The 23,683-nt window shown below is 49.0% G+C and overlaps 2 protein-coding genes across 7 annotated transcripts in view; both read left to right on the top strand.

Moving 5' to 3' along the window:
- Positions 1 to 23,683, top strand: part of LOC144142389 (uncharacterized) — a 462,336-nt gene that overhangs the window by 386,703 nt on the left and 51,950 nt on the right. The gene's annotated exons all lie outside the window — the stretch shown is intronic.
- On the top strand, positions 33 to 22,885 carry LOC144142385 (uncharacterized). Of its 6 annotated transcripts, none has more exons than XM_077673857.1 (7): positions 37 to 229; positions 2,610 to 2,723; positions 2,781 to 2,852; positions 4,472 to 4,610; positions 6,059 to 6,473; positions 9,604 to 9,708; positions 16,948 to 22,885. In XM_077673857.1, the coding sequence occupies exons 1-7, from the start codon at positions 221 to 223 to the stop codon at positions 17,789 to 17,791; spliced, it is 1,698 nt and encodes a 565-aa protein (XP_077529983.1). In that variant the 5' UTR covers positions 37 to 220; the 3' UTR covers positions 17,792 to 22,885. The 6 variants fall into 6 exon arrangements, with proteins under 6 accessions (XP_077529986.1, XP_077529983.1, XP_077529982.1 ...); XM_077673856.1 differs by having other exon boundaries at positions 37 to 381; XM_077673855.1 differs by having other exon boundaries at positions 37 to 666.

The following is a 23,683-nucleotide window of genomic DNA, read 5'->3' as shown; positions in this document are numbered from 1 at the left end:
TCAGCAAACAATGTAAAAACTTGTTTTTGGTGGCGAAAGAACATAACGGAGGGTTTCAGAGGAGGTGGCGGACAGTAATAGATGTGTTTGAAGAAAGCTAACGCCAGATCCGGATTTCCCGTCGATCACCCGTTTAAAAGGGAACGGCAACAGTATATATATCCTATCTATCTGTCTGATTTTTTTGTGCAAAGTTTTTCTCAGGTTGCGTTTGACTTTTATGTGCGAGGTAATTTCGGCTGATAGCAATTGTTCGAATTAAAGAACAAGCGTGCGGAAGAGCGGCGGTGTGGTTCGTAGTCAAGGATTATACGTATGTGCGGTTCACCCTTCCATTTGGTGCGTGTACGACGCCGTGCTGGCCGCCCGCCTTCCCGCCTGGTGCGAAATGTGAAAGCGTCGGTTCGTGTGTAGGACATCGTTTTTGCTGCAGGGGTGGATTGCTGCCTCGCAAAATGTTATCCCGTGCCCATCTGGGCTGCCTAGACTCTTGTCTAGTCGGGTCGTACGGCTTGTGTGGCTTCGGCATGATCAACTCGGTGGATGTGCTTGCCTACGACGGCCTCTCTGCGGATGCAGTGGAAGCGCAGTGAACTGTGTCGCAGTGGTGAAACCTTTGTCACAGTGCTTTTGTTGCCTTCTTCATGGATTCCAAGCTTTACTCGGGTACATTTCGCATGTTGATTATCTCCCAACGTAACCTAACGTTGCCGAACCTAACCTTACCGAAAGTATCATAACATACCAAATCAAGCCATACTACAAGAAAAATAACCCAGCCCAACGACACAGAACACAACCTGTGTTAAATCTAATCCAACCCATTTTAGAAGGCCTGTGCGGCGATCTCTTGATATTTTAATAACCATAATGAAAAAAAAGCATGCGAAATCACGATGAGCGAAAACTTTCAAAATTCCGAAAGAAGTGTCCAGAGTTCCGTCCAGACTGAACGCCAAATCAAAACCAGCCGATTACCCGCCGTTTCTCGTCCTGGAATTTGGTGTAGCTGTTCCGCTGCTGTCTACGGACGCTGTAGTCCCTGGTTCGATTCTTGGAACTTTTTTTTTTTTTTTGCTGTCGTGGTTAGCGTTGTGTAATAGATATACTTCACGCCCGCTTTGCAATTCACGCGATGAGAGCAGTCGGTCTTGGTTTTTTTACTCAAGCGGCCGAACCGCTCCCGCTCACTGGAGCCAAGACCGACGTAGCCATCGCCAGTTACGCCCGATCTCCTGTAATTATTACCAGTGATTAATAATTAACAGTCACTCTGGCTAGTCAGTGAGCGGAAGCGGTTTGGCCGGTTAGGTTAAAATCAAGACCGACTGCTCTCGCTGAAATATTGTGAAGCGGGCGTCGGGTGGCGGCTTTGAGATCCGTCCGGATCTGTATCATCTGTACTTATTAATAATGACTAATAATTATCAGTGATTCTGGCTAGTCAGTGAGCGGTAGCTGTTTGGCCGGTTAGGTAAAAATCAAGAAGGACTGCTCTCAACGCGAGTTGTGTTTCCTCTGGACGGAACTTTAGTGACAGTTGCCGTTCCGTCTGGTCGGAACGCTAGACACAGCCAATTCCGAAAACTAAAAAAAACTTTTCGACACAGGAGCTTTTTCTTTTTGCTTACACAAAACAGGTGCTCAACAAAAACACTAAAATTCGTGATTTTGCCAATATTTGTCGGAGAGAATCTCTGGGTGGCGTCCTTAGCCAATCAGGGGCGACTGCTGTGAGAAATTTCCGCCCGGTAATTCTCACAGTTGCCGTAATAGTAGGCACTACGTTATTTTAGATGCTCGTCCTAGCTGTTTCACATCGCAACCCGCACAACCAGGAGGAATCTCGCCTGAATTGGAGGTACACTGAAACCAGCTCTTGACCCCCCGACTTCCCCCGCTGTGCTTGCCTTGTTACCCTGGCCATGCTTTGCTGCGTGCATCTCCGGTAAATTCCACAGGCGTAGTTGCAGTCTGATGCCACCACTGCTTGGCCTCCGCTGCAGCGCTGCTACACTAGCAATGGTTCACGTGCTACATCACTGTCCACTGATGATGCTTTGATGTTTTCTGCTTGCGTGAGCACCGCCAAGGCTGTGTTTTGGTAGTTTGGCTCGCTCTTAGTACTACACTTTTGCTGGTACTCTCGTGGTGCGACTTAAAATGCGCCAAGTTCGAATTGCAAGAAAGCCGCACCAGCGTATATAGAAGCCCAGGACAGCAAGCCAAGTGTTCGAGCAAAGCCAGGAATATTTAAAACGAAGAAAAAAAAAACGGCACAAAACAAGGGAACAGAGAAAGGAGGGTACGAGCAGCACACTGCTCTGTCATCTGCACCCTACTTGATGTGTTTCGTTGTTTTACACTGTTTATTTTTTTAAAGAATGCGCCAACTAGCTGAATCTTTGATTTTACCAGGACTATAACTGGGTGGTCAATTTTTCCTGTGCTGTTGCCTTTCTTGCAATGTGTTACCCCTTCAACCCGCTGTACACATGCTACACCCCGTTGGCTGAACTTGCGGTCGTCTTGGGGGCCATCAGTCTAACCGAGTCCAGTTCGTCCGCGCCCCTGTTGCATAGCTGACACTGAGCATGTGCCCCGTGCAGCGACCCTGTTGGCGACCAGCGGCCGCACCACGGCCATCGCCACAGTCATGGCTGCTGGCCGGCGGGTACTCGTCAGCCGTGAAGTGCAGGCCACGGTTCCTGCCTTCAGCTTGGGTACGGCATCTCTCCGTGTGCCCTGGTCCTCTGCTCATGCCTGTGCTTCCCTTCCAGGGACCCAGTGTCCTGCTCCTGCTCGGTTCGTCAGCAGTGCAGCATGCCAGACGGGCGATGATGGTTCTCCAGGTATGGATGTGAACTTGAACTGTCTCTCTTGCTGTTCGTGTAGGTGCCGCACTGGCGTGGCTGCGTTTTAAACCGTGATGTGCTCTGAAGCTCTGGTCTGATACATTCACTGCCTGTGTAGCCCCCCCCTTTTTTTTTCTGCTGAACCAAATAAACCATTATTTCCATCCTCTGATTGCACTGATGATGTACTACCGTCTTTTCTGCTCAATTTAATCCAATTGCCGTACAATTTAATCCAGGCACCAGCCAATTTAATCCAAGCACCATCTAATTTAATCCACGTGCCAGCGAATTTAAGCAATACCGCAAGTTGGGCTAGTTGGTGCACGATTGAAAACTTCGAAGCGCACAAATAACAGCGACAGACAGGAGGGACGCACAACAGTGCTTAACCCAAAGTGAATTTAATCCGAGTGCCAACCAAATTAAACCAGATATCAGAAGAATGTTCAGGAGTGTTTTGTACGAAATTAGGCTCAGCTTCGCGGACTTCGATGCGCGTGCTGTGGCGAAAACATGCCGTTTCTTGAGCCATGATGTGCAAAATGTCTTATGCACACAGCACAATGTACATTTACTAACACGCACAGACCATTGGTGCCACGTGCTGTGAGCTGATCGTCTGTCACCGCACCTTCGATAACTCACGCCAGAAGTATCATCTGCTCTTCGCGTAACAATGCCTTCAGAAGCTTTTTTGATAAAAACACATTACTGGAATGCCCTTTGCAGTCTTATCTTCAATTAATGAATGCTTTTCGGTAAGTATTATTTCTAAATTATAATCTTGTCTGCAAGATCATCAAAAATGTTACCTGCTCACGACAGAAGTGTCGTCTGCTCGCGTAAAAATACACTGGCATAACAAAACTTGAGCAGTCAATACCTCTGACGATCTCGTAGATGAGCAGCACACGGTGATAACGGATCAAGCGAGTCCACTCTCCTGGTCTGCGGGTGTTAGTAAATGTCCATTAAGCTGCGCGAATATGATAATTTTCACATAATGTATCAAGAAACACCACGTTTTTCACCACACCACGCGCAAAGAAGTCTCGAGAGCTGTGCCTAATCTCTCACAAAACACTCCTGAACATTGTTCTAATAGCTGGATTAATTTGGTTGGCGATGGATTGAATTTGTTGGCACCTGGATTAAATTACATGGCGTCTGGAATAAATAGGCCGACGCCTGGATTAAATTGAGCGAGGAAACGTGTAGTGGTAAGCCAGCATTCTCAGTTAAATTCAGCTGTGTGCCCTTTCACACAAAAAAATTATGCGTCGCATTTTAATGATCTGCAGCTGGCCTATATGTCCTTGGCACCTTTCTTGATGAATTGTGCAGCAACTTTAAGTGTTTCTGTTCTGACAGCCATCAAGTTCAGTGCTCCTTGAGGTGCTGCTTTTTCTTTGCAGGCTCATTTTTTTTTTAGACCACTGTGCTTCTGGCATGGTAAAAAGTGCGAAAGAATGGTGACTTGAGTCTGAGCAAACAAGCTGAGCAATTAGGCGAGCTTTGGGATGCTGGCCACCATTTTGAAATGGGCCTTGAAGTTTGCGTGTGGTTTCAGAGCATCCTCTTCTTTCACGGCTCTGCCCTTCCGGTACTCCCAGGTGCCGAGTCGGACGGCTCCTCGTTGGATGCCTCTTTCAAGGTGCGCTGTGGAAATCCCGCTTTTCGAGGCGGTGGGGACGGCGCAGTGGATGCTTTGGAGGAACAGCACAGCTCGGCCTATGGCGCTACCCACTACAGGTGAGTCCGGTTGGCTGCTTACTGAACAGCTCTTTCTTCAATGGTATGCCTGTTCTAAACACATTCAATAGTGACCGTAGTAAGAAAAATAAGTGTGTTTCAGGGTGTTTTCTCAAGCCTGAAGTCTGCATTTATAGCAATATCCTTTTGGTGCAGAAACATCCCCGCCACCCCTTTGGTGCCACCCAAGTACTCATCTCTAACGTTTTAATGTTGTAGGGTTAGTGAACTCGGTGGGTCGAAAATCCAGCCTCTCTGACGTGCAGATAGCACTGAAAATGGCTGACAGAAGAAAGCGCAAAATGGACCATGGCTAGTTCGGCTTGCTTTTGCTACTACGCTTTTGCAGGTACTCTCTTGGTGCTACTTAAAATACATAAGGCACAAAGTTCGAATTGCGAGAAAGGCGCACAGGGCAGACGAAACACCAGCGTATAGGAGCCCAGGACAGCAAGCCTAGTGTTTGAGCAAAGCCAGGAATATTTAAAAAGAATAAATGGCACAAAACAAGGGAACACAAGAAGGAGGGTATAAACAGGCACACTGCTGTGCCTGTTCATACCCTCCCTTCTCTCTGATGGCACTCAAAATGGCCGATGGCTCAGACAGTAAAGAAACAGGGTAGTTGAGTTGAAGAGAAAGTTGGGGATTTGGGTCTGGACAGCATTCGAGCCAGGGACGTTTGGAAAGCAGGGCTGGTGCGCATTACCAAGACCACCACAGCTCGGCAGACTTGGTACAGTTTTGATTGATTGTGAGGGTTAACGCGACGCAAGCGATGAGGCGCGCCATAGTGGAGGGCTCCAGATAAATTTTGACCACCTGGGGATCTTTATCATGCGCCGAAATCTCGTACACACCTGGCGTTTTTGCTTTTCGCCTCCATCAGAAAAGCGGCCGCCGCGGCCGGGAATTGAACCCGCAACCTCGTGCTCAGCAGCGCGACGCCTTACCCACTGAGCCACCGCGGTGGGTAAACTTGGTACAGTTTTCATGCAGACCTGGTGAATGCACTGTGACCTTCAACTATTGAACCTGTGCTGCCTGCATGAGTAGCTTAGTGTGCTAATTAGAGGTGCAGCAATTAGGCGGATAGCAGAGTGCGTTCCCACTACTGTAAAATACCAATCAAGTGCCACCGTCCCGTAATTTGAGTATTTCCAGTTTTCGCGTACTGTCAGACTAGTGCCCCCAGCTCCCCCAACCACTTTCCGATGGCCCAAACCAGTGAAACTGAAACCGCCCAGGCACTCTTTTCACTGCACTCTTGTCTAATCCAAAATCCAATCCAAGAACACACCACATGCCGTGAATTCCGCACACGCTCGCCATTTTGTTATTGTCATCTGACAGTGCCGAATGTGCTTGTGACTTCGGAGCAATGGTGGTTCAGGACATTCATTCGTATACAGATAAGAAAATTGAAGTCGTGGAATGGCATTGCCCAGAACCGCGAGCACCTCTGAAGACAAGGCTGCGCAGAGGAGAGCTCGAGATGCAGAACGCAAACGTCGACGCCGAGCAGCAGATGCCAGACTTCGAGAAAGGGAAGCCGCTTCAAAACGCCAGCGTCGAGCCACGGATCCCACACTGCGAGAAAGAGAAGCCGCTCGAAGACGCCAGCGTCGAGCAGCGGATCCCACACTGCGAGAAAGGGAAGCCGCTCAAAGACGCCAGCGTCGAGCAGCGGATCCCACACTGCGAGAAAGAGAAGCCGCTTTGGCACGCCAACGTCGCCAAGCGGATCTGGATGCCGCTCGTCAACGCGACCGCGCCGCGAAAGCGGCCGTGCGCGCGACGGTCGGCGCCGGCGGACGTTTCAAGCGCAAGTTCCTGGACCGGAGCTTCGGACACAGCTGCAAGGTGTGCAACAGACTCTGGTTGCTTTGCATCACCACATAGTTCCCTTCGGGGAGATGGTGTAATTTTTTTCTTTTCTGGGGGGTTTAATGAAAATTTTTACGCTTCCATTTTTAATTATGGGGCAGTTCCGACTAAGGGCCTTCTCCCCAAAATTTTTTGAACTATGCCTGCGTCGAGGGGGAGGGCGCTTGCTCAGTATTTTACGGTGGACGTTCTCTTCGCTTTGTGATGCCACTGCGGGTGTGTGCTGAGCCATAGTGAGAGAAGAACAAAGGCGCAAAGGGAAAGGGTGGATCTAGTGACTGCATTGTTACCGAGAAATGTGTGTTAGATATACGCACTGAGGTCTGCGTAAAGTGTGTGAGCACGCTAACGGCAGAAGTCGATATTAGAGGAGTGGAACAGTGCATCCTGGCTTAATGTACTGTTCACGTAGCAGTGCAAACGTGGGTGTGTGCCAAATCATGGTAACTTAGAGAAGAGGAAGGAAAAAGTGCAAAAGATAAAAGGTGATAGTCAACAAGAAAAAACATTCAGGAATAGGACACTGCTGCTTTCACAATCACTACATTATAAAGGGTGCCTGGGTGTCGGTGTAATTCTTTTTGTAGTGAAACAACTTTCCAACAGAAGTTTGGCCGATAGTATTGCCTGCACCGCCCTTGCCGTTACAGGAATCGGTAACAGCATTAGGCCTGTGGTAAGCTTTGCAACAGTCGTGGTTGCAAGCAATTCATGCGGGAGAAAGGCAGCGCACGGCTCTTATTGGGGAAACCAGAGGCTGGGCTGAGCAATGACGGATTTTATGACTCCATGTGTTTCTCTCCCTGTACAATTATTTTGATCGCATCACCACTTTTTAGGGGCACTCATTGTCGCGACATTGTGCTGCATGGAGAGAGAAGAAGAATGGACTGCATTAGCTGTTGCTGAGTTGCAAACCATCAAAGAAAACAAGCATGGCGCGGGCTGGTAAGGAAGCCGAGAAAGAAAAAAAAACAGGGGGAGGCAATAATGGAGGCAAACTACCTAGTGGTGAAATGGGAAGGGACAGCGGTACAAAGCAGCGAAAGAAATAAAGGCGGAAAAGAACGAAACTCTTTAATACCCCTCTCACACGGGCACATTCAATCGCAATTGAGTGGATCCGGATCGAGCTTACTCCGAATCAGGTGCTGCTACGTGGCAGTTTCAATCGCGATCGAGCTCGATCCCGCTCGAACTCAATCCTGGTTCCTCAAGTGTGATCGAGGCTTTTAAGCGCGATCGAACGAAAGCGGCGATACTCTCGTCCTCGCTCAGTAATGGCACAGAAGGTGACAACTTCAACTAACACCACAAATTGTGTCAAATACCGCATTTATTTGAATATAAGGCGGTCACGATTATAAGGCGAGGGGGGAGTTGAAGGACCCAAGAAAAAGAAAAAAAGTTTGCACACTAATATAAGGCAAAATAACGAAAGAAAAAATGCAACTAAATTCCCTACCTTTCATCAAAGCAGACACCAAGTATCCATGAACTATCTGCACACAACGATATTTATTCGGAGTGAGATGGAAGTGCAACTTAGAAACTGTCTTCAGAGGTGGTGGCATCCGAATCTTCCTTGTCACTTGCGCACTCAAAGAGGTCATCGTCCTCGGCGGCGTCAAGAGCATTTGAAATGCAGCACTTGCGGAACGACGTCTTCTGTTTGCGCCAACGACGCACGTTGTTTTCGGGAACGTCACACTTTCGACCCGCCGCGCATTTTCCAGTGACTTCCGCCTCTGCTATGACTTTCCTCGTGAAGGCTGCATCAATGGAGGAAGAAAAAACTAGGAGACGGCATGACGTCATGCAGCTAGCCTTCGCAAGCCCAGCTCCATTGACGCCGCTCCCTCCGCTGTTTTTCTCAAGCCGCCGCAGTCGGCCCAGCACGTGACCTCCATGGTCTGGTGGGCCGGCGGCGGCGGCGGTCTCCGACTCTGGCGCATCTCTCCTGTTTGGTTGGCGTTAACTTTTCCCCATCCTTCCAGCATTTGTCTGCTCGGCGATCTCATGCCCGCGTGCGGGCAGGAATGCCGCGTACGTGCGAAAGACAAAAGCCGTGGAAAAAAAACCAACATATAGCAGGCTTCGCAACAACAGGCCGCAGAGCAGTTTCGAGCACACTAAATTGAAGAGTGCGTGGCGGTCCATACGGCGGCGGCGCGATGGGGTCACGTGGTGCAGTGACGCCTGGGGCAACTTCGAGTTTACTTTTTATGTATAGGCTTCACGTTTCTCCAGTGGCACCGTCTCCTAACTTTTTCTTCCTCCATGGCTGCATCATAGTGGCAAGTATGACTCACCATTGCGCTGGTCGCATGAAACAAGCACAGAGAAAGAAAATTTTGCAGCGGGGACTCCGAGAGCTCTAACAAAAATGCAAAATGGCGTCCCGACTTGTTTACAAGCTTTGCGGCTACTACTGGCTTGGAACGGCTACTGCTGGCTCAGCTCGTTGACATGGTCGAAGGCGTCTGCTGCGATGACCTCTGCTGTATCGCGAACTATTCAATACCCTTGCAGTTGCGGAAACTCTGTAATTACTATCTGCAACCTGCCTTTGTGTAAAATTTTACGCGTTTTATTCTGAAATCTCTTTGTTTCATTTCCAACAGTGTCGTTGGGCTCTTTTGGAAGCTTGGAAATGGTTGGATGGTGGAAACCAAAACTGTCACACCAAAATCGGCATATTGGGATACTGAGCCTCGAATATAAGGCGGGGTATGACTTTGAGAGTGCACCTTTTAGAAAAACACCTCGCCTTATATTCGAATAAATATGGTAACTTGACCCAAATAAGCATGCGGTAACATTTACATAGTTACATATACCTACGACCGCGTGAAGTTACCAGATACCGGCCGCAAGTACATTGTTAGCGCCATCTGGCGCACACGAGTGCAACCGGTGCAACTTCTCGATCGCAATTTAAACATACCATGTAGCAGCGGCAGTGCATCGAGTGCGCTCGAAAACTCGATCGCGATTCACTTCAATCGCGATTGAAAGAGCCCGTGTGACAGGGGTATAAATGCCAATTGGATGCCACTCGGTGCTCCTTCAAGTAATTCCGCTTTTTTTTTGTCCTTTCCTGCAGCGCACCGGTGTTCGAGGCCGGGGAGAGCAGCAGCCACATCTCGCTGCCGCCAGACGCCGCAGCGGCCCTCTCTGCACAGGCCCAGGCATTGCTGGCGCAACAGAGGTGCGGGCTTGGGTTTCCATCTCTGCTTTTGGGAGCTGTTTCGCTGCTACAGGTGCCCACAGTTTTTTCTCTAAGCGGGCCGTTTAAATTAGGGGTGTGCAAATGTAATTTTTCAATACAAACTGAATATGATTAAGGCAGAAAACTGACTTCAAATATCGAATCCAATATCAGATATGTTTTTTACCCTTACAAAATAAATGGTTCGAACAGAATTTTAGTGCAGTGCAGCAGGCTAAATAATTAGACCTGGAATTATGCGCTCGTTACAGATTATCATGCAGGATAAAAAATTACCGTATAAATGCGTGTAAGGGCCGCACTTTTTTTTCAAGAAATGAGGGCCAATTTTCAAGGTGCGGTCCATACACGCGACGTACAATTTTTTTAAAGTAAAAAGAACGTACCACCTAGCGAACAAAGAGCGTTTATTGCAGCACACGGCATTTGTGCTTAATCGTCGTCGCTCAACGAGTCCTCAGGCTCGGAGTCCGAGGGGGTGTGTTGCGGAGCATCGTCCTCCCACAAGCATTCATCTTCAGCGCCGTCCAAGCTGTTTGATATACTGGTGACCTTGAAGCTTCGGGATACAACGTCCGTCGCCACCAAGCTTTACGCGGACAGGATCCATTCGAGAAGAGTCGCAAGCGGTGGCCTCTTCAGCCGTCCGGTCGGCGTCTGCTCGTGGCCACCGCTTGCCATCCACTCAGTGTAAAGCCTTCGGAATTCAACCGTAAAAGGTCGGTTCACGCTTACGTCCAATGGCTGCAGCATTCCAGTGAGGCCGCCCGGAATCACGGCCATGTCTGTGCCGACACGGCGCAGCTGTTCCTTCACCTTATCGGTAAGGTGACCGCGGAAGCTGTCTAACACTAACAGTGACCGTTTGGCCAACAACGCTCCCGGTCGGTTTTGCCAAACACATTTCACCCAGTCGAGCACCAAGTCATCGTTCATCCAGCCCTTTTCTTGGGCTCGAACTACGATACCCTTGGGGAACACTTCGTTGGGAATCCTCTTCCTTTTCAACACAACGTACGGGGGTAGCTTCCGCCCGTCCGCGGTCTCACAAAGCATCACTGTGCAGCGTGTCCGCATGGCGACGTTCTTTTTGCCTTTCAGTTCGACTGTGTAATTCTCTGGGCAGTCAAACCACACAGGAGTTTGATCAGCGTTCGCAATTTGCGACAGCGGATAATTATGCTGATGGCGAAGGCCGATGACGTGCTTATGAAAACTAAGCACCTTGTCGGTGTAGTCTTCTGGCAGCAGCTAAAACGTGGTCTTTCGGCGAAATGAGAGCCCCTTCCGTTTCAGAAATCTTCGCACCCAGCCAGCACTAGCCTTGAAAGTCCCGGCCGGTATGTTCTTCGCATGTGCCAAGGCTAGTGCCTTCACGCGCAGCATGTCCGTTGGGAGCGCAAAACCATCGTTCCGCACTTCAGTCACATAGCGGAACAAGTCTTCTTCCAGTTCCGGAAACTTGCAGGCTTTCCTCGGAAAGCGCGCTTTCTGCTGTTGGTGTTTTCCAAAGCTTCCTTTTGAGCGCACCATCGTCGAACACACTTTTCGTCGACGTCGAATTTTCTGCCGGCGGCACGTTTCCCGTGCTCGAGAGCGAAGTCGATCACCTTCAACTTGTAGCCAGCCGTGTAGCTATTCAGGTGCTTGCCCATCGTGCCACAACGTAAATGCTCATTAAAGACATGCAAACATGAGAGACAATGCAGAACTCCAGCAAATGGCCGGCAGAACCAGCAGAACTGCACAAGTTGGTGATGCTAATGCCGATATGGATAGCGCCATCTATCGACAATGCTTAAAACCTTGCATGCGCGTGCGCATTTTGAATACGTATGGGTCAACGAAAGTGGTGATGCGGCGCGTACACGGATTTTTTTTTTCTCGAATACCGTATTTACACGATTGTAGGTCGACCCTTTTTTTCAAATTTGACCATCCAATGTTGGGGGGTCGACTTAGAATCGAAGTCGAACCATCTACCGCTAGTAACGGCAAGAAAAACGAGAAATCGGGGGTGCTACGAGGTGGGGACAGCTTTGCACCCTCGTTCCCATGGTTATAACCGCATAAGGCGTTTTATGCTCGCGAAAATGCGCCGCGCTGATGCTGCCGCGAATACCACCCGCATGCTGCGCGCTACGCGATCGGCGGAGGCAACATGACGGGTAGTTCCAGCGGCCGCTTTAAACAGCTCTTTAAGATGTCACTGAAGGCACACACGAAGACGTTTGTGGAGGAAAGGAGGTGATAATGTGGTCGAAAACGACACTATGAAGCATTATCCGTGCCGCTAGGGAAAGCGCCAATCAAATATCCCCCACCGTGGTAAGCCTAAACATTTCCGGCGGCGCCAGCCGGCTAGTCCCGGGCGCTATCAAACTGATCAAAGAGCGCGCCTCCCCATTGCCGCGCTCGTCGCGCGTCATACGGAGGTAAGAACGGTAGAACTGGTTTAACTTAAAAGCAGTAGAAGCTGCCGCGCGCGCGGAATCGTCGACGCGGGCGTGAAAAAGTCGCCCGCGCAACACCGACGCGCACGAATCGCGTGCAAAAACGCGTCAAGAAGCTTTTTATTCGTCTCTAAAAATAAAATGAGTATTAGCGAATCCTTTGATTCAATGCGCGGCGCTCACGTAGCCCAGATCGTATCACGTTGTTCAGTAAACTTCCGAACGCGATGGTGGGAGGCCATGGTGGGAGGTTAGTCGCTTTCCGTCAGCCGCCATTTTGTTTGTTTTGGTATCGCGCGCCAGTGGCTGCTGCCGGTTGCTTCGATGGTTGTCATCACGCAGCGATTGTGTTCTTCCCGCTCAACTCACAGCGCATGGTTATTCCATGTGCTTATACAAAAGCTTTTCATTTTTAACATCTACCGCGCACACTGCGAGCGCACGGCTCTTGTGGGAGCATCGATCATTGATGGTAGAGCCGCCGTGTGGGTTGACGGAAGAGCTTCTCTTTGTGATACGGTTTTATAGGCGGCGCTCGCATTTTTCTTTTTTTGAGAGATGCAATTTCTGGGGGTCGACCTACATTCGAGTCGACTTACAATCGTGTAAATACGGTATGTAGTTGAGAGAAACAGGGTGCGGCCCATACACGGGTGCGGCCCTTACACGCGTTTATACGGTAACTGCTCCACGTGCTTAGAAAGCATGCACGTTTTATGTGCCGTAAAACGAATGCAAAAAAGAAGAGAATCACAAATGTTTTTGAAATACAAGCCATTGACAGATGGACAAAATTCATTTATTTCGCACTAGGTCAGCTCACGCCACCTGCAAGTTGCGACATACAACGTATGGTTGCATTTACATGGTTGCGAAAGAAGCGCAGCAAACGCAGTTCCTATCGCATCAACTTCATGTGAAGCGCACACTGGGTGCGCTGTGCAGCTATGTAAATGGAGTTGTAACGGGCCCTTAAAGGGTTGGCTCACTGTTTCCCCTGTGGGTGGGTCCACGCCGAGTTGAGAGGAAAAGAGGCACAGACATGAGCGGGTATCAACAGGTAACAGTTATGTTTCATCAATGAGGGCTTAAACAGTGCCGGCTCCCTCACCGGCCTCAAGGACGAGGTAGCGTCGGCGGTCGTTGGGCTCCTGGTCAGTTAGAAGCGTGTAAGGCGGGTGGCAGGTTCGGGGCCTTGGAGGCGAGATCCTTCTCTCTGGCGCCCAAGTGCACGGGAGGCACCCGCTCACCGGTGGATCGGGGGCTGGAGCGCTCGAGCTGGGGAACGCGTACTCCACTGGGCTGTGCAGGTGGTCTCGGAGTGCAGCTGCGGGCCCACTGGTCCGCGTTGGCGGAAGGTGCAGGGAGCGGCGCTCTTCCCCGTCTCGTTCTCGGGGCGGAATGCAGGAGCGCGCTATCGGATTTCTAATGCGGCGGCTTCCTCCAGCCGAATCGCTTGGTGTCGGGTGGAGAAGGGGACCCCGGGGGCTTGATTCGACTTCTTATGCCCTCCGCGGGTTGCAGAGGTGGCACGTTGGGGAACAGAGGAGGTCCGGCCGGTCATTGTTCGCTCCCCGCGCGTATGTGACGCCATCACCAGTGTTGCGGGTGCTTCAAGGCTGGATCCCCACAAAGTGCGGCATTGTACGCTCGTGGAATGGTACGAAAGGTGGCACCGGTGGCAACAACTGAACGTCACACAGTCGGTGGTTGCAAACCATGCATTGAGGCCACGTTTGGAAACTCGAAGTCGCCTAAACTTATAAAAATAAACATAATCAGTGAGAGGCTGTCGGGGAGCGGTGATCCTTTTACCTGTAGAAAGGGGCACACTGCGCGGTAATACCCAGAGTTCCTTGATGTAGGAGTTGCGAAACTTCCCATAGGCCGCATGCATCAAAATGTGGCCCCGCGATTTGTCCACTCTTTTGGATTTTTTCCGTACGGTGGTGCCATCTGTTGGTCATAAAACACACTATACAACATGGCTCACCGCTCGATGACCTTGGCAAAAAATGGTATTTGTGTGCTTACGTAAATTTGTTGTGCCAAAGAATCCAAAGGTGTTCAACCACGCAAGTGTTTTATGTCATTCGAACCAAGAGTAGTAAAAAAATGCGACCGTGGGGTCAACAAGATGCATTGTCGTCTGCGCAGTGTCGTCTGCTGCATGTCATCTGCGGTCTTCCGGTGGCAAAAAAAGAGTTAAAATTTCGCTTTGACGGCTTCACACAAGCTTGAAAGGATTATTTAGAGCCACTTGATCAGATGCTGGCTTAGTTTTGGCATACAGTCTGATGTAGGCTGAGCGCCAACTGCAAATTTAGTGCTTCAGGTTGGGCCTATGTTGTGCCGGAGTGTTCGCACAAGCGCCAATCGGTCAAGATGCAGAAACTGTCGCAACAAAAAACCACAGTTAAGGAAGCACTGAATAACATAGGAGAGTACAAAAATAAAAAAACTATGCGCCTTGAAAATAAAGTTGTCCGTTAAATTGTCAGGTTTAACAATTGCTGTGTTTTTAGGGTAGTGCTTGTGGTGGCCACGGTGCCACCACAAGCACAATCCAAAGCGGGGGGGTTCCAGGGGCAGCACGTTTTTTGAGGCAGAGTTTCCCAACGGCCTGCATCGAAGAGCTCTGGGTACTACCTTAGCTGCTTTTATCTTTTTTTCTGGGTGAAGCAGGGGCGCTGCTATCTGCAAGCTTACTTTATCTTTTGCTGGCACAAGAAGCGCTTGCAAGGCCCTGGGGAGCTCCATACCCCCGCACATGAGCGACCTTTGCGCCTTGCCTGCACGTACCAAGACACATCTTTTTTTATTGGTGCGTGCACACATGCGTGGGCGCCCACACCCTGGTGGTGTGTAACACCTGTCAGCCAGCATACAGATGCCTTCATGGGGGGTGGCATGTTTCACTAGTTGGGCGCTGCCACAATTTTTCACATTCCTCAACACTCTACTCACGCAAACATGCGGTGAAGGTTGCACCGCTACATCGATAACGATAAGTGAGCACTAGCGCTGTTTCGTCTAGTACTCGGGTCTAACACGTCTGAGTTTGAGGTGTATTTTCTGAAAAAAAAAAAAAAAAGGCGTGTTAGAATAAATTCGGAAGATGAGCACCACACACATTATACATTACTCGCTCGACTTTTCCAGAATGTTGAAATGTGACCGAATATTCTGGAACTTCCAAATATGCATTTTTCGAATCAAATACACTTCGATTAAAGAGATTATCTTATTTGTATTTGAAATTTCGAATATTCGCACACCTCTAGATTGAATCTTTGCAGTTGCAAGTTGGGCGAGTTGGTGCGTGTACATACTTAATCACAGTACGAAAGACAGGACAGACAGTGGAATAACCACAGGACAGAGCCTGTCCTGTGGTTATTCTACTGTCTGTCCCGTCTTTCGCGCTGTGATTAAGTGTGAATCTTTACTATAAAAACGCGACGGGGCCATCCGGCGGTGAGAGCAGCAAGGCAGAGATGTCGGTCGTCAGAGGCAGGAAAGGAACTGCGAGAGGGAGGAAGTGATGCAAAAGTGGACTATTGTCACAACAAAAGGCGGAACCAGAGGCTGCGAGAAGCGGCGTGGAAGGGAGGCACGCCACTGCTTTCTTTCGTAACTGCTCTAGGTAAGGAGGCGATGGCTTTGGCCGACTGGATGGGTCGAAAATTGGGTGTTGTCAGGGCCAAGACGGGGCACACCAAATGGCCCTTGGCTCAGGAAAGATAGTGCTAGCAAATGAAAGTAATTGAGTTGGGTTCTTTTGGTTCCCGATGGAAGTTGAACCGAGGGCTTTCGGAATGGGAGATATGCATGCATGCTCAGTGCCACCACGTCTCAATGGCTGTGGCTGACTCAGGGTGGCCTAATGATTGCGTTGTGGCCTTTGACTTGGAATCGTGTTAGTGACATGTACTAAGGCCTACGTGAGAAACTTGTGCATGCTAATTACAGAAGTGGCAACTAGGCGAGTATCAAAGTACATTTCTGTAAGAGCCATGGTGTAGTCTTAACAAGGGTGACTGGCCAGGGCTCTTGGGCATAGCAACAGAGAACTTGATTGGCTATGGGGTGTAAAGCGCTGAAGCCAGACAGGTTTTGAGGCCCGTTGTAGTGGAGGGCTCAAGATTAATTTTGACCACCTGGGGATCTTTAATGTGTGCTCAAATCTCGTACACACAGCCGTTTTTGCTTTTCGCCTCACATCAGAAAAGCGGCACCTACGGCCCGGAATTGAACCCACGACCTCGTGCTCAGCAGCGCAACGCCTTAGCCACGGAGCCACTGCAGCGGGTGCAGTTCTAAGAGTTAGGTTATTTGCATCTCTTTTTAACATTCTGCAAAGCCTTTGGGCCAATGTTTACGGGACTCCTTTGTGGTTGATGCTGAACAAGCGGCATGCACCGCTCTGCCAACCCAGTGGTGTTGCGAAGTCATACAGTGCACCAGCCATTCACAATTTGCTGCAGATTTGCTCCAGTTATGGTAATTTTTATTAGTGTAGGGGAGAAGGGGGCTAATGCTTTCGTAGAAAGCAGTTTTGTGAATTCTTGTGACAGGCTTGCTTTTGTAGCTAGGTACATATGAGGTGTCGCACCCTGCCTGTGGCTCTTACGGTGTTGTGCAAAAAATTGTTGCATTCGTTCACCGTTGCAAAATTTTTAGGTCTAGATGCAGTGGCTGTGTCCAATTCGTGTGTTCATGTTGCACTTAACCGTTTCCTTTGTGTCCGATTCTGTCCACTCAGGCAATTTTTCAATGACCGCGAGGCAACACAACTCGAAAGGAGCCTCCAGGCTTTCCAACCGTGCCTTCAGCGGAACAGCCAGACTGCACACTCGGCCGTCACGGAAAAGGCGGGGCCCCACGTCTGCCTCGTGTGCAACAAGCACTTCCTGTGGAAAGGCAACCTCCAAACCCATATGAGGCAGCACACGGGAGAGAAGCCGTTTGCCTGCCGATTCTGCCCCGAGTGCTACACGCGCAAGTACAGCCTGCAGCAGCACGAGAGAACCCACACGGGTGTGAAGCCTTACACGTGCACCGTCTGTCACAAGAGCTTCTCCCGCAAGGCCTCCCTGATTAAGCACGATACAACGCACTCTGGGGAGCGGCCATTTGCGTGCAGCGTCTGCGACAAACGCTTCGCCCACAAGTCGGACCAGGCGCGCCACGTCCGGGTCCACACGGGCGAGAGGCCCTACGTGTGCAAAGTGTGCGACAAAAAGTTCTCGCAGAGGAGTAGCCTGGCCGCGCACGAGAAAACGCACGGAACGCATAAACACTACACGTGCAACGTGTGCGATAAGCAGTTTTTTTACAGGTGGTCCTTCGCGATGCATGAGAGGATGCACTCGGGCGAGAGGCCGCATGTCTGCGGTTTCTGTCAACGGAGCTTCGCCTACAAGAATGCCCTCGTGAAGCACGAACAGCGCCTGCATGCGGTCATCAAGCCCTTTGAGTGCACCACCTGTGAGACGGGCCTTCTGGCGAGGGAGCAGTTTGTGGCCCACATGAAGCTTCATGCTCTTCAGAAGCCTAAAAACCTTGAAGTAGTACTCGCAAGTGGGGCCTGGGGTACTGACGAGTAGTGCGATGCAGAACTTTTAAAGGGGCCCCGCAACAGGGCCTTTTGGCCTCAATGGTGTCGCCATGCGCCGGCTTTTGTAGAACTGCAACTAATCACGTACTAGTCGAACCTTAGTTCAAGACATTTGTTGTGAATGTAAAGCCACCAGGAAACTGGAAAAAAATGCATTTTTTTTAGTAAGCTCACGCCTTCAAGGGACCCAGAAAAGCTTTGTGAAGGTGGCAACCAAATGCATTCAGATGGTAGAACACAACGGGGGATTTTTGAGCCAAGTGGGAGCCCCATACGTTGTACGGATAATTTGTAAACAATTTGTGAAGATCGCCTTTCTCAGCCGATGAGCGCGCCGCCTCAGCGAGCCGAGTGCGGCTGATGCAACACCGACCGCGGCTGACGCAACAGCGAGGTGCCCCCCTGATTTGGCCGATCGTCGGTCGCCGGCAACGTCACTGCCATTGGCTTCCGGCTGCTCTTCCTCCTTCCTGCGAGATCCCGAGGCAAAGGCGGGTCCGCAGCGATGGACGCGTGCCTAGGCGCAGGAATGTAGCTAGTAGATACTGAATGTAGCTAGTAGAACTAATACTGAATGTAGATCACTAATTCCAATGGCATTGCATCGCTATAGTGGTAATACGCGACAATAAAGGCCTTTTGTAACTTTTACAAAAGGCTTTTCTGGGTCCCTTTAAATGTGGCGTTCATGTATGTGTAAATGGTGTACAAAAGAACGTTTAGTGTCGATGGCTCGGTGATTAAGTATGCTATTGAGCAGCTGCAACACGACAGCTACATAAATTTTTTAACCAGAAGTCTCACAGCTTGTAGCAATGTAGCGGGCATAATGGTAGCCCTGTATTGCCCGTCTTGAAAAAAAAAAAGCAATGAAAACTTTATCGAGTCAATAACTTGACCAATGCCTCTTCACTTGTGCCGAGCTGCAGTTAGACCTTTCGCCTTTGTTGCCTCAAAGTATAAAAGGATTTGAGGGGGTCGGCATTCTAATGCAGATTAGCTACGCTTTCCTTATTGGTAAATTAATCATTTAGCACAGCACTGTGTGGACTGACGGCGAGACAGACAGGACGGCTGCCTATTTTCGATGTTTTCCTTGGCCTAACTAATGTTGTCATTGTGGATTAGCTAATTGCTGGGGCGTGAATTGGACTCGCTGCAGAAGTGCAAGTAACATCTGCTTAGTTAGCCTCAGTGGACACGAATGAGCAAGATCCAGCCAATGCATGTGAAATGCACAATCATAGTACCTTCTAGTATGGTGCATTTGAGTGGAAATGCCCACTGCTCTGATAGTCGAGCAGTTTCCTGCATTGGGCAGGAGTTAGTCACGTATGATAACTCAATTAGTGGGGGAGAAATGCTTGTCCTCTATTTTTTGTGTATTCATTACATGTCTGGCTGAGGTATTTACTGTTCCTTCAAACGATCAGGCACCAAGCCCTTGGATTGTGCATGGATGTAGATTCAGCTGTGACATGTTAAATTATCTGCCAAGCTCTGCAGTGCCCATTTCCAACAAGCATGATGAGTGTAATCATAGTAACAGATTGGTTAAGGTAAATGCGCTGCCATAGAAAAACTGAATAAATATGAATTCTGGCAACGATGAAATGCTTCCTTCCTGTTAGACAATGACGTCATACTTCCAGCGTTTTCCATTACAGTTGAACCCCACAATAACGAAATTGGTGATAAAACGAAGAAATATCGTTACCACGGAATAACACAGTACGAAAAGGAAAATGGTCAGCAAAACACAAAATGAATGCCAAAATTCTCTCAACTTGCCTTGGCAATCCTTGCCATGTAGTGAGTGCATGGATGTTTCTTCGCAACGCAGGTAGTCCACCACGATGTCGTCGTCATGCATTCTTAGGGATGTCCGAATTGCGTCAAAAGCATTAAATACAGTGCGCGTGTTGGTCATTTTTCCCTTGAAGCTTGCACCCTTGTCCTCATTATTGTCCATTTCACGCACACTGCTTACAATAGCCTCGTCCGTCAGCTGTTCGTGCGCCACCACATTTTTGTCAGTGTGAATAAAGTAGTCGACACCACCGCTGCTATAAACGTTCTTGCTTAGGGAACAGAACGTGCCACATGCATCGCTGAGGAATGCAGCCACAATGTTCACAGCAGTAGCATCTGCATCATCGTGCACATTTGTATTAATTTATTAGGGTGGCGCTGTCAAACATTCATGTGGCATCTCTTGGGTGGCTTAGAAACCTGCATGGTCGAAACAGTTCTTGATCGCCGCTGGTCGTGTGGCAGTCCATGCTGTAGCCAGCATCTCGAGTGCCATAAGTGGGTTCACGGTGCCGTGCTTATGCTGCCAACTAGGCAGCATGTGCCCAATGAGTTATTCTCGGTATCTGCACTTCAAGCTTTGAATAAATTCCTGTTCAAGCAGTTGTAGCCGAGAATTGCAGTTTGGTGGGAAAAAGAGCACGTGACCATTAATCAGCTGAGCCTCAGTGGGGTGAGCACTGCAGTTGTCCATAAGAAGGCACAGTGGTCAGCCTGCCTTCTGCATGTCCTCAGAACAGACCTCAAGCCAGCTGGCAAATATTGTCCGGGTCATCCAAATCTGAAGTCTGCTGAACGGGGAGTGTGCGATTCCCTTTAAAGGACGACGAGGAGCGGGCGTTTGTCCTTGCCATCCATATTGGCACGCAATAGGATAGTTACACACAGAATACTATGCTTCCTTCTGCGGCATTTTTGGCTGTTAAAATCCGTAATCTTCGATGGGAGCATTCTATAAAACAAGGTTTCATCAGCGTTGTTTTGTCCTCGGGCTTGTATTGGTTGCGTATCTCTTGTGAGGCTGCAACCAAGGTGAGTGACGTTTCGGACAAGTTGGTGCTTGCCGGTTCTCTGGAGATTACCTTTGCCACAGTGTCTTGTTCGTCTTTAAATCAGTTTAGCCCCAGCCAGCATTGGCATGAAAGTTCTCATGTCCGAGAATGCTTGGGAAGTCCACTGCCTTATGCTGCAGCCCTTTGCCAGGTAGTGGCACGTTGTTGGCGTGTTGTTCGGTGAACCACGCGAACATGGCCTTATCGACGACTACGAATGCACAGACGTACCACTCCCAAGTGCATTCAAAATGGCGGCTTTGTTCTTCAACAATGTGGAGAGTGAGCTGCATGCGATGCCGTATTCTTCAGCGATGTCCATCTTCTTTTGTCCTTTTTCAACTTTGTTGATGATTTTCTTCTTCTTGCAAAGAGTCAAAAACTTCCACTTCTTGGCCGAGGGCAGCATCCCTGCTGGCAGAAACATGCTGTCTATCGCTTTGCTGCGCACCGCGCGATTGCATGCACTTCACAAAAGCAGCACCACACGATCCGTGTGACAGTGCACGACACACAAAGTGTACTAGTGGCTCAAAGTCGGCGTAGTGAGACACACGTAGACACGCTTTTAGCACCTGAAAAAAAAAAAAAAAAACAGTCTAAACAATCAACAAGGTGGACATGGCAACTTCCGGTGCATGCAACTGCTTCTGAAAGCATGCAGATTGAAGTGTGCTGGCAATTTTCGTTATCGTGGGATTGCTGCCCAAAAACATTTCGTTATTGAGAGATATGAAATACATGGGTTTCTATGGGCATTCACTGTGGATCTGAAAATGTTTTCTAGTTGTGAGAATTCTGTTGTTGAGAGATTTCGTAATTGCGGAGTTGAGCTGTGGTAACTTTTTCTGGCATGAGTGCATGTGTTTACTTCCTTCTGTATTTGCCTTTACTAAAAGGGAAGAGCCAATTTCTGATACAAACCGAATTACATTGAAAACCATCTCAGGGGCCCTTTAAGCAGGCTTTTTCCAAAAATATAGAAAGCTCAAGGTGACCGGAGAATATACTGCAGTTATCCATGTTGGCTGGTGAACGATGGTGGGACAACCAGTGCTCTGAATGCTTTGTTGGGCTTTGTGGCCAGTATTGCATTCACAAAGACAAAAGGCCCGCTTCCGCTTAGCTTCTTGGCCAACTCTCCTTTGAAAAGATTATCATTTTTGGGAAGGGCTTGCAGGAATGACGTGAGAGCCAGGAACCTAAAAACGGTTTATTGAAGTACCTCACATGCAGCATGCACCAGAAAGGCTTTATTTGAATAGATTATATTTCCGCACAAATTGCAAGAAGTGAAAGAACTAACGTACTTGGTTACTTTGAACTTTGCCATCGGCTGGAGCTATTATCGACTGAAGTTGACTTCAATCGAGAGTACGTAGTCATTCTTCATCCAGACGCTCTGCCTGAGAATCCACAATGATTATCGGGAAAGTTCTTAAACTGTTGGTCAGCCCGGCGTAGACTTTGCTCTTTGCTTTGCAGTGCTGCCTTGTTCCCTTCTGTCTTGCCGGCATGGACTGCAGTCTGTCGGCAGTGCATCCCTTGAACTGAGACTATCTAACCGCGATACAAAAATCAACAACCACCTGCTTTTTTTTTTTTTTTTTTTTTATGCGAGAACGTTCGTTCCTTCATCCTGAGAGGCAACAGTGAGGGCCACTTGTCTTCGTAAGCAATCCCGTGTGGTCACATTGAGCCCATTTGCCCGTGGCACCAGTGACAAGGAGTTCTCTTGGCCAGCTGATGCTGCAAAGGCCTCTGGGTCTTCCCTGTTGCCCTTGTGGGTTGTGTGACACTACCAAAGCTTGTTCTTTAGCTACTTGAACATGACCCTGCGGTTTGTAGCCTTTTTAAAAAATGAGGCTGCTGTTTGTACTGTTCTCATTCACCATTGCGAGATTGTGCGTGTCGCAGTGATCTAGGGCTAGAGGAAGCCATTGCTACCTGTGTATCCACCCAGATCCTCAGTATGGCCTCTTGTGGCAGCTGCCAGTACGGGGCATCCTTTATTATCAAACTCGTAAAGGACGAAACATTCTGCTTAGCCAGACCTTGTGGGGGCCTCAGCTCTCATTACCTGTCCAGAGATGATGATGATGATGGCTGCCCCTTTGCATGGGGGGGGACACTCCTGAGGGCATATAATCGCTGTTTGCCCGACACTTTTCCCGACATTTTTTTTATGGCAAAATAAAGACTATTCCCAAAAGTTTCAATTTCAATGGTCATCAGTGCAGCGGATTGACCTTGCTGGGCTTTGGCATGCCTGGCGTTTCTCCTTTCGAATATCTTCACTGCACCAACTTGCTTCCCACGGCGAATAAAGTTCCAAACTGCAGCTCATTCCACAGCACTGAGTTGCAGGATCTTGTAAATAGTCCTCGCCTACCAAACGTGTACTCCCTCGAGCTCGAACTGTATTACCGTTCGTGGTTGCCTTGGAAACCAGTACGGTGCCAAGTTTCCACTTCAACTACCGTCAGTCCACTTGCTACCATGTGATGTTATCTAGTCGACAGACAGGGCCAATTTTAGGCTCTTGAAATTCGCTTCACATTCTACGTTCTACCGTTTTCTACTCTATTTTTTTTGTAAAGGCATCGACTGAGTGTTCATTTTGTGGTGAACAGGATGCATACACTGTACCACCCAATATAGTTGGGCTTGTAGACATTTGTATGTAGAAATTGTGTGGAAAAACATGAATGCGGGCACGATGTCTGTGAGCAGAGGTGTACATGTGTATGTATGTGACCTTGTGTGTGTGCGCTGCGTATTGTGCGTGGTTGAACATGTTCTTTTGGTGACATGGTCATTCATTCGATATAATAAAGGGGAAAAAAGACCTACTCTGGCGTTTCATGTACCTCAAGCGAAGCAAGTGTGACACACGTAGGGCAACATTACAATCTTTAAATCGAAGATTGTAGGATGCTCCATATGAGCCGTATTTGTGGTTTTCAATTCTCGTGTTTTTCGTCTGCTGCCAGCAGTACAAAGTGGACTAGCAGCCT

The sequence above is a fragment of the Haemaphysalis longicornis genome, unplaced genomic scaffold, assembly GCF_048455015.1.
Source record: "Haemaphysalis longicornis isolate Haplotype H1 unplaced genomic scaffold, Haemaphysalis longicornis Haplotype H1 scaffold_6, whole genome shotgun sequence".
Classification (NCBI taxonomy): domain Eukaryota; kingdom Metazoa; phylum Arthropoda; class Arachnida; order Ixodida; family Ixodidae; genus Haemaphysalis; species Haemaphysalis longicornis.
The sequence above is the reverse complement of the archived record's forward strand: the minus strand, read 5'-3'. Positions and strand labels throughout refer to the sequence as shown.

Excerpts from the sequence above, each read along its gene's own strand:
- LOC144142385 (XM_077673855.1), top strand. The coding sequence starts at position 544 with ATGTGCTTGCCTACGACGGCCTCTCTGCGGATGCAGTGGAAGCGCAGT. Across the intron at positions 6,474-9,603 it reads GCTTCGGACACAGCTGCAAG|CGCACCGGTGTTCGAGGCCG; the intron begins GTGTGCAACAGA and ends CCTTTCCTGCAG. Across the intron at positions 9,709-16,947 it reads GCATTGCTGGCGCAACAGAG|GCAATTTTTCAATGACCGCG; the intron begins GTGCGGGCTTGG and ends CTGTCCACTCAG.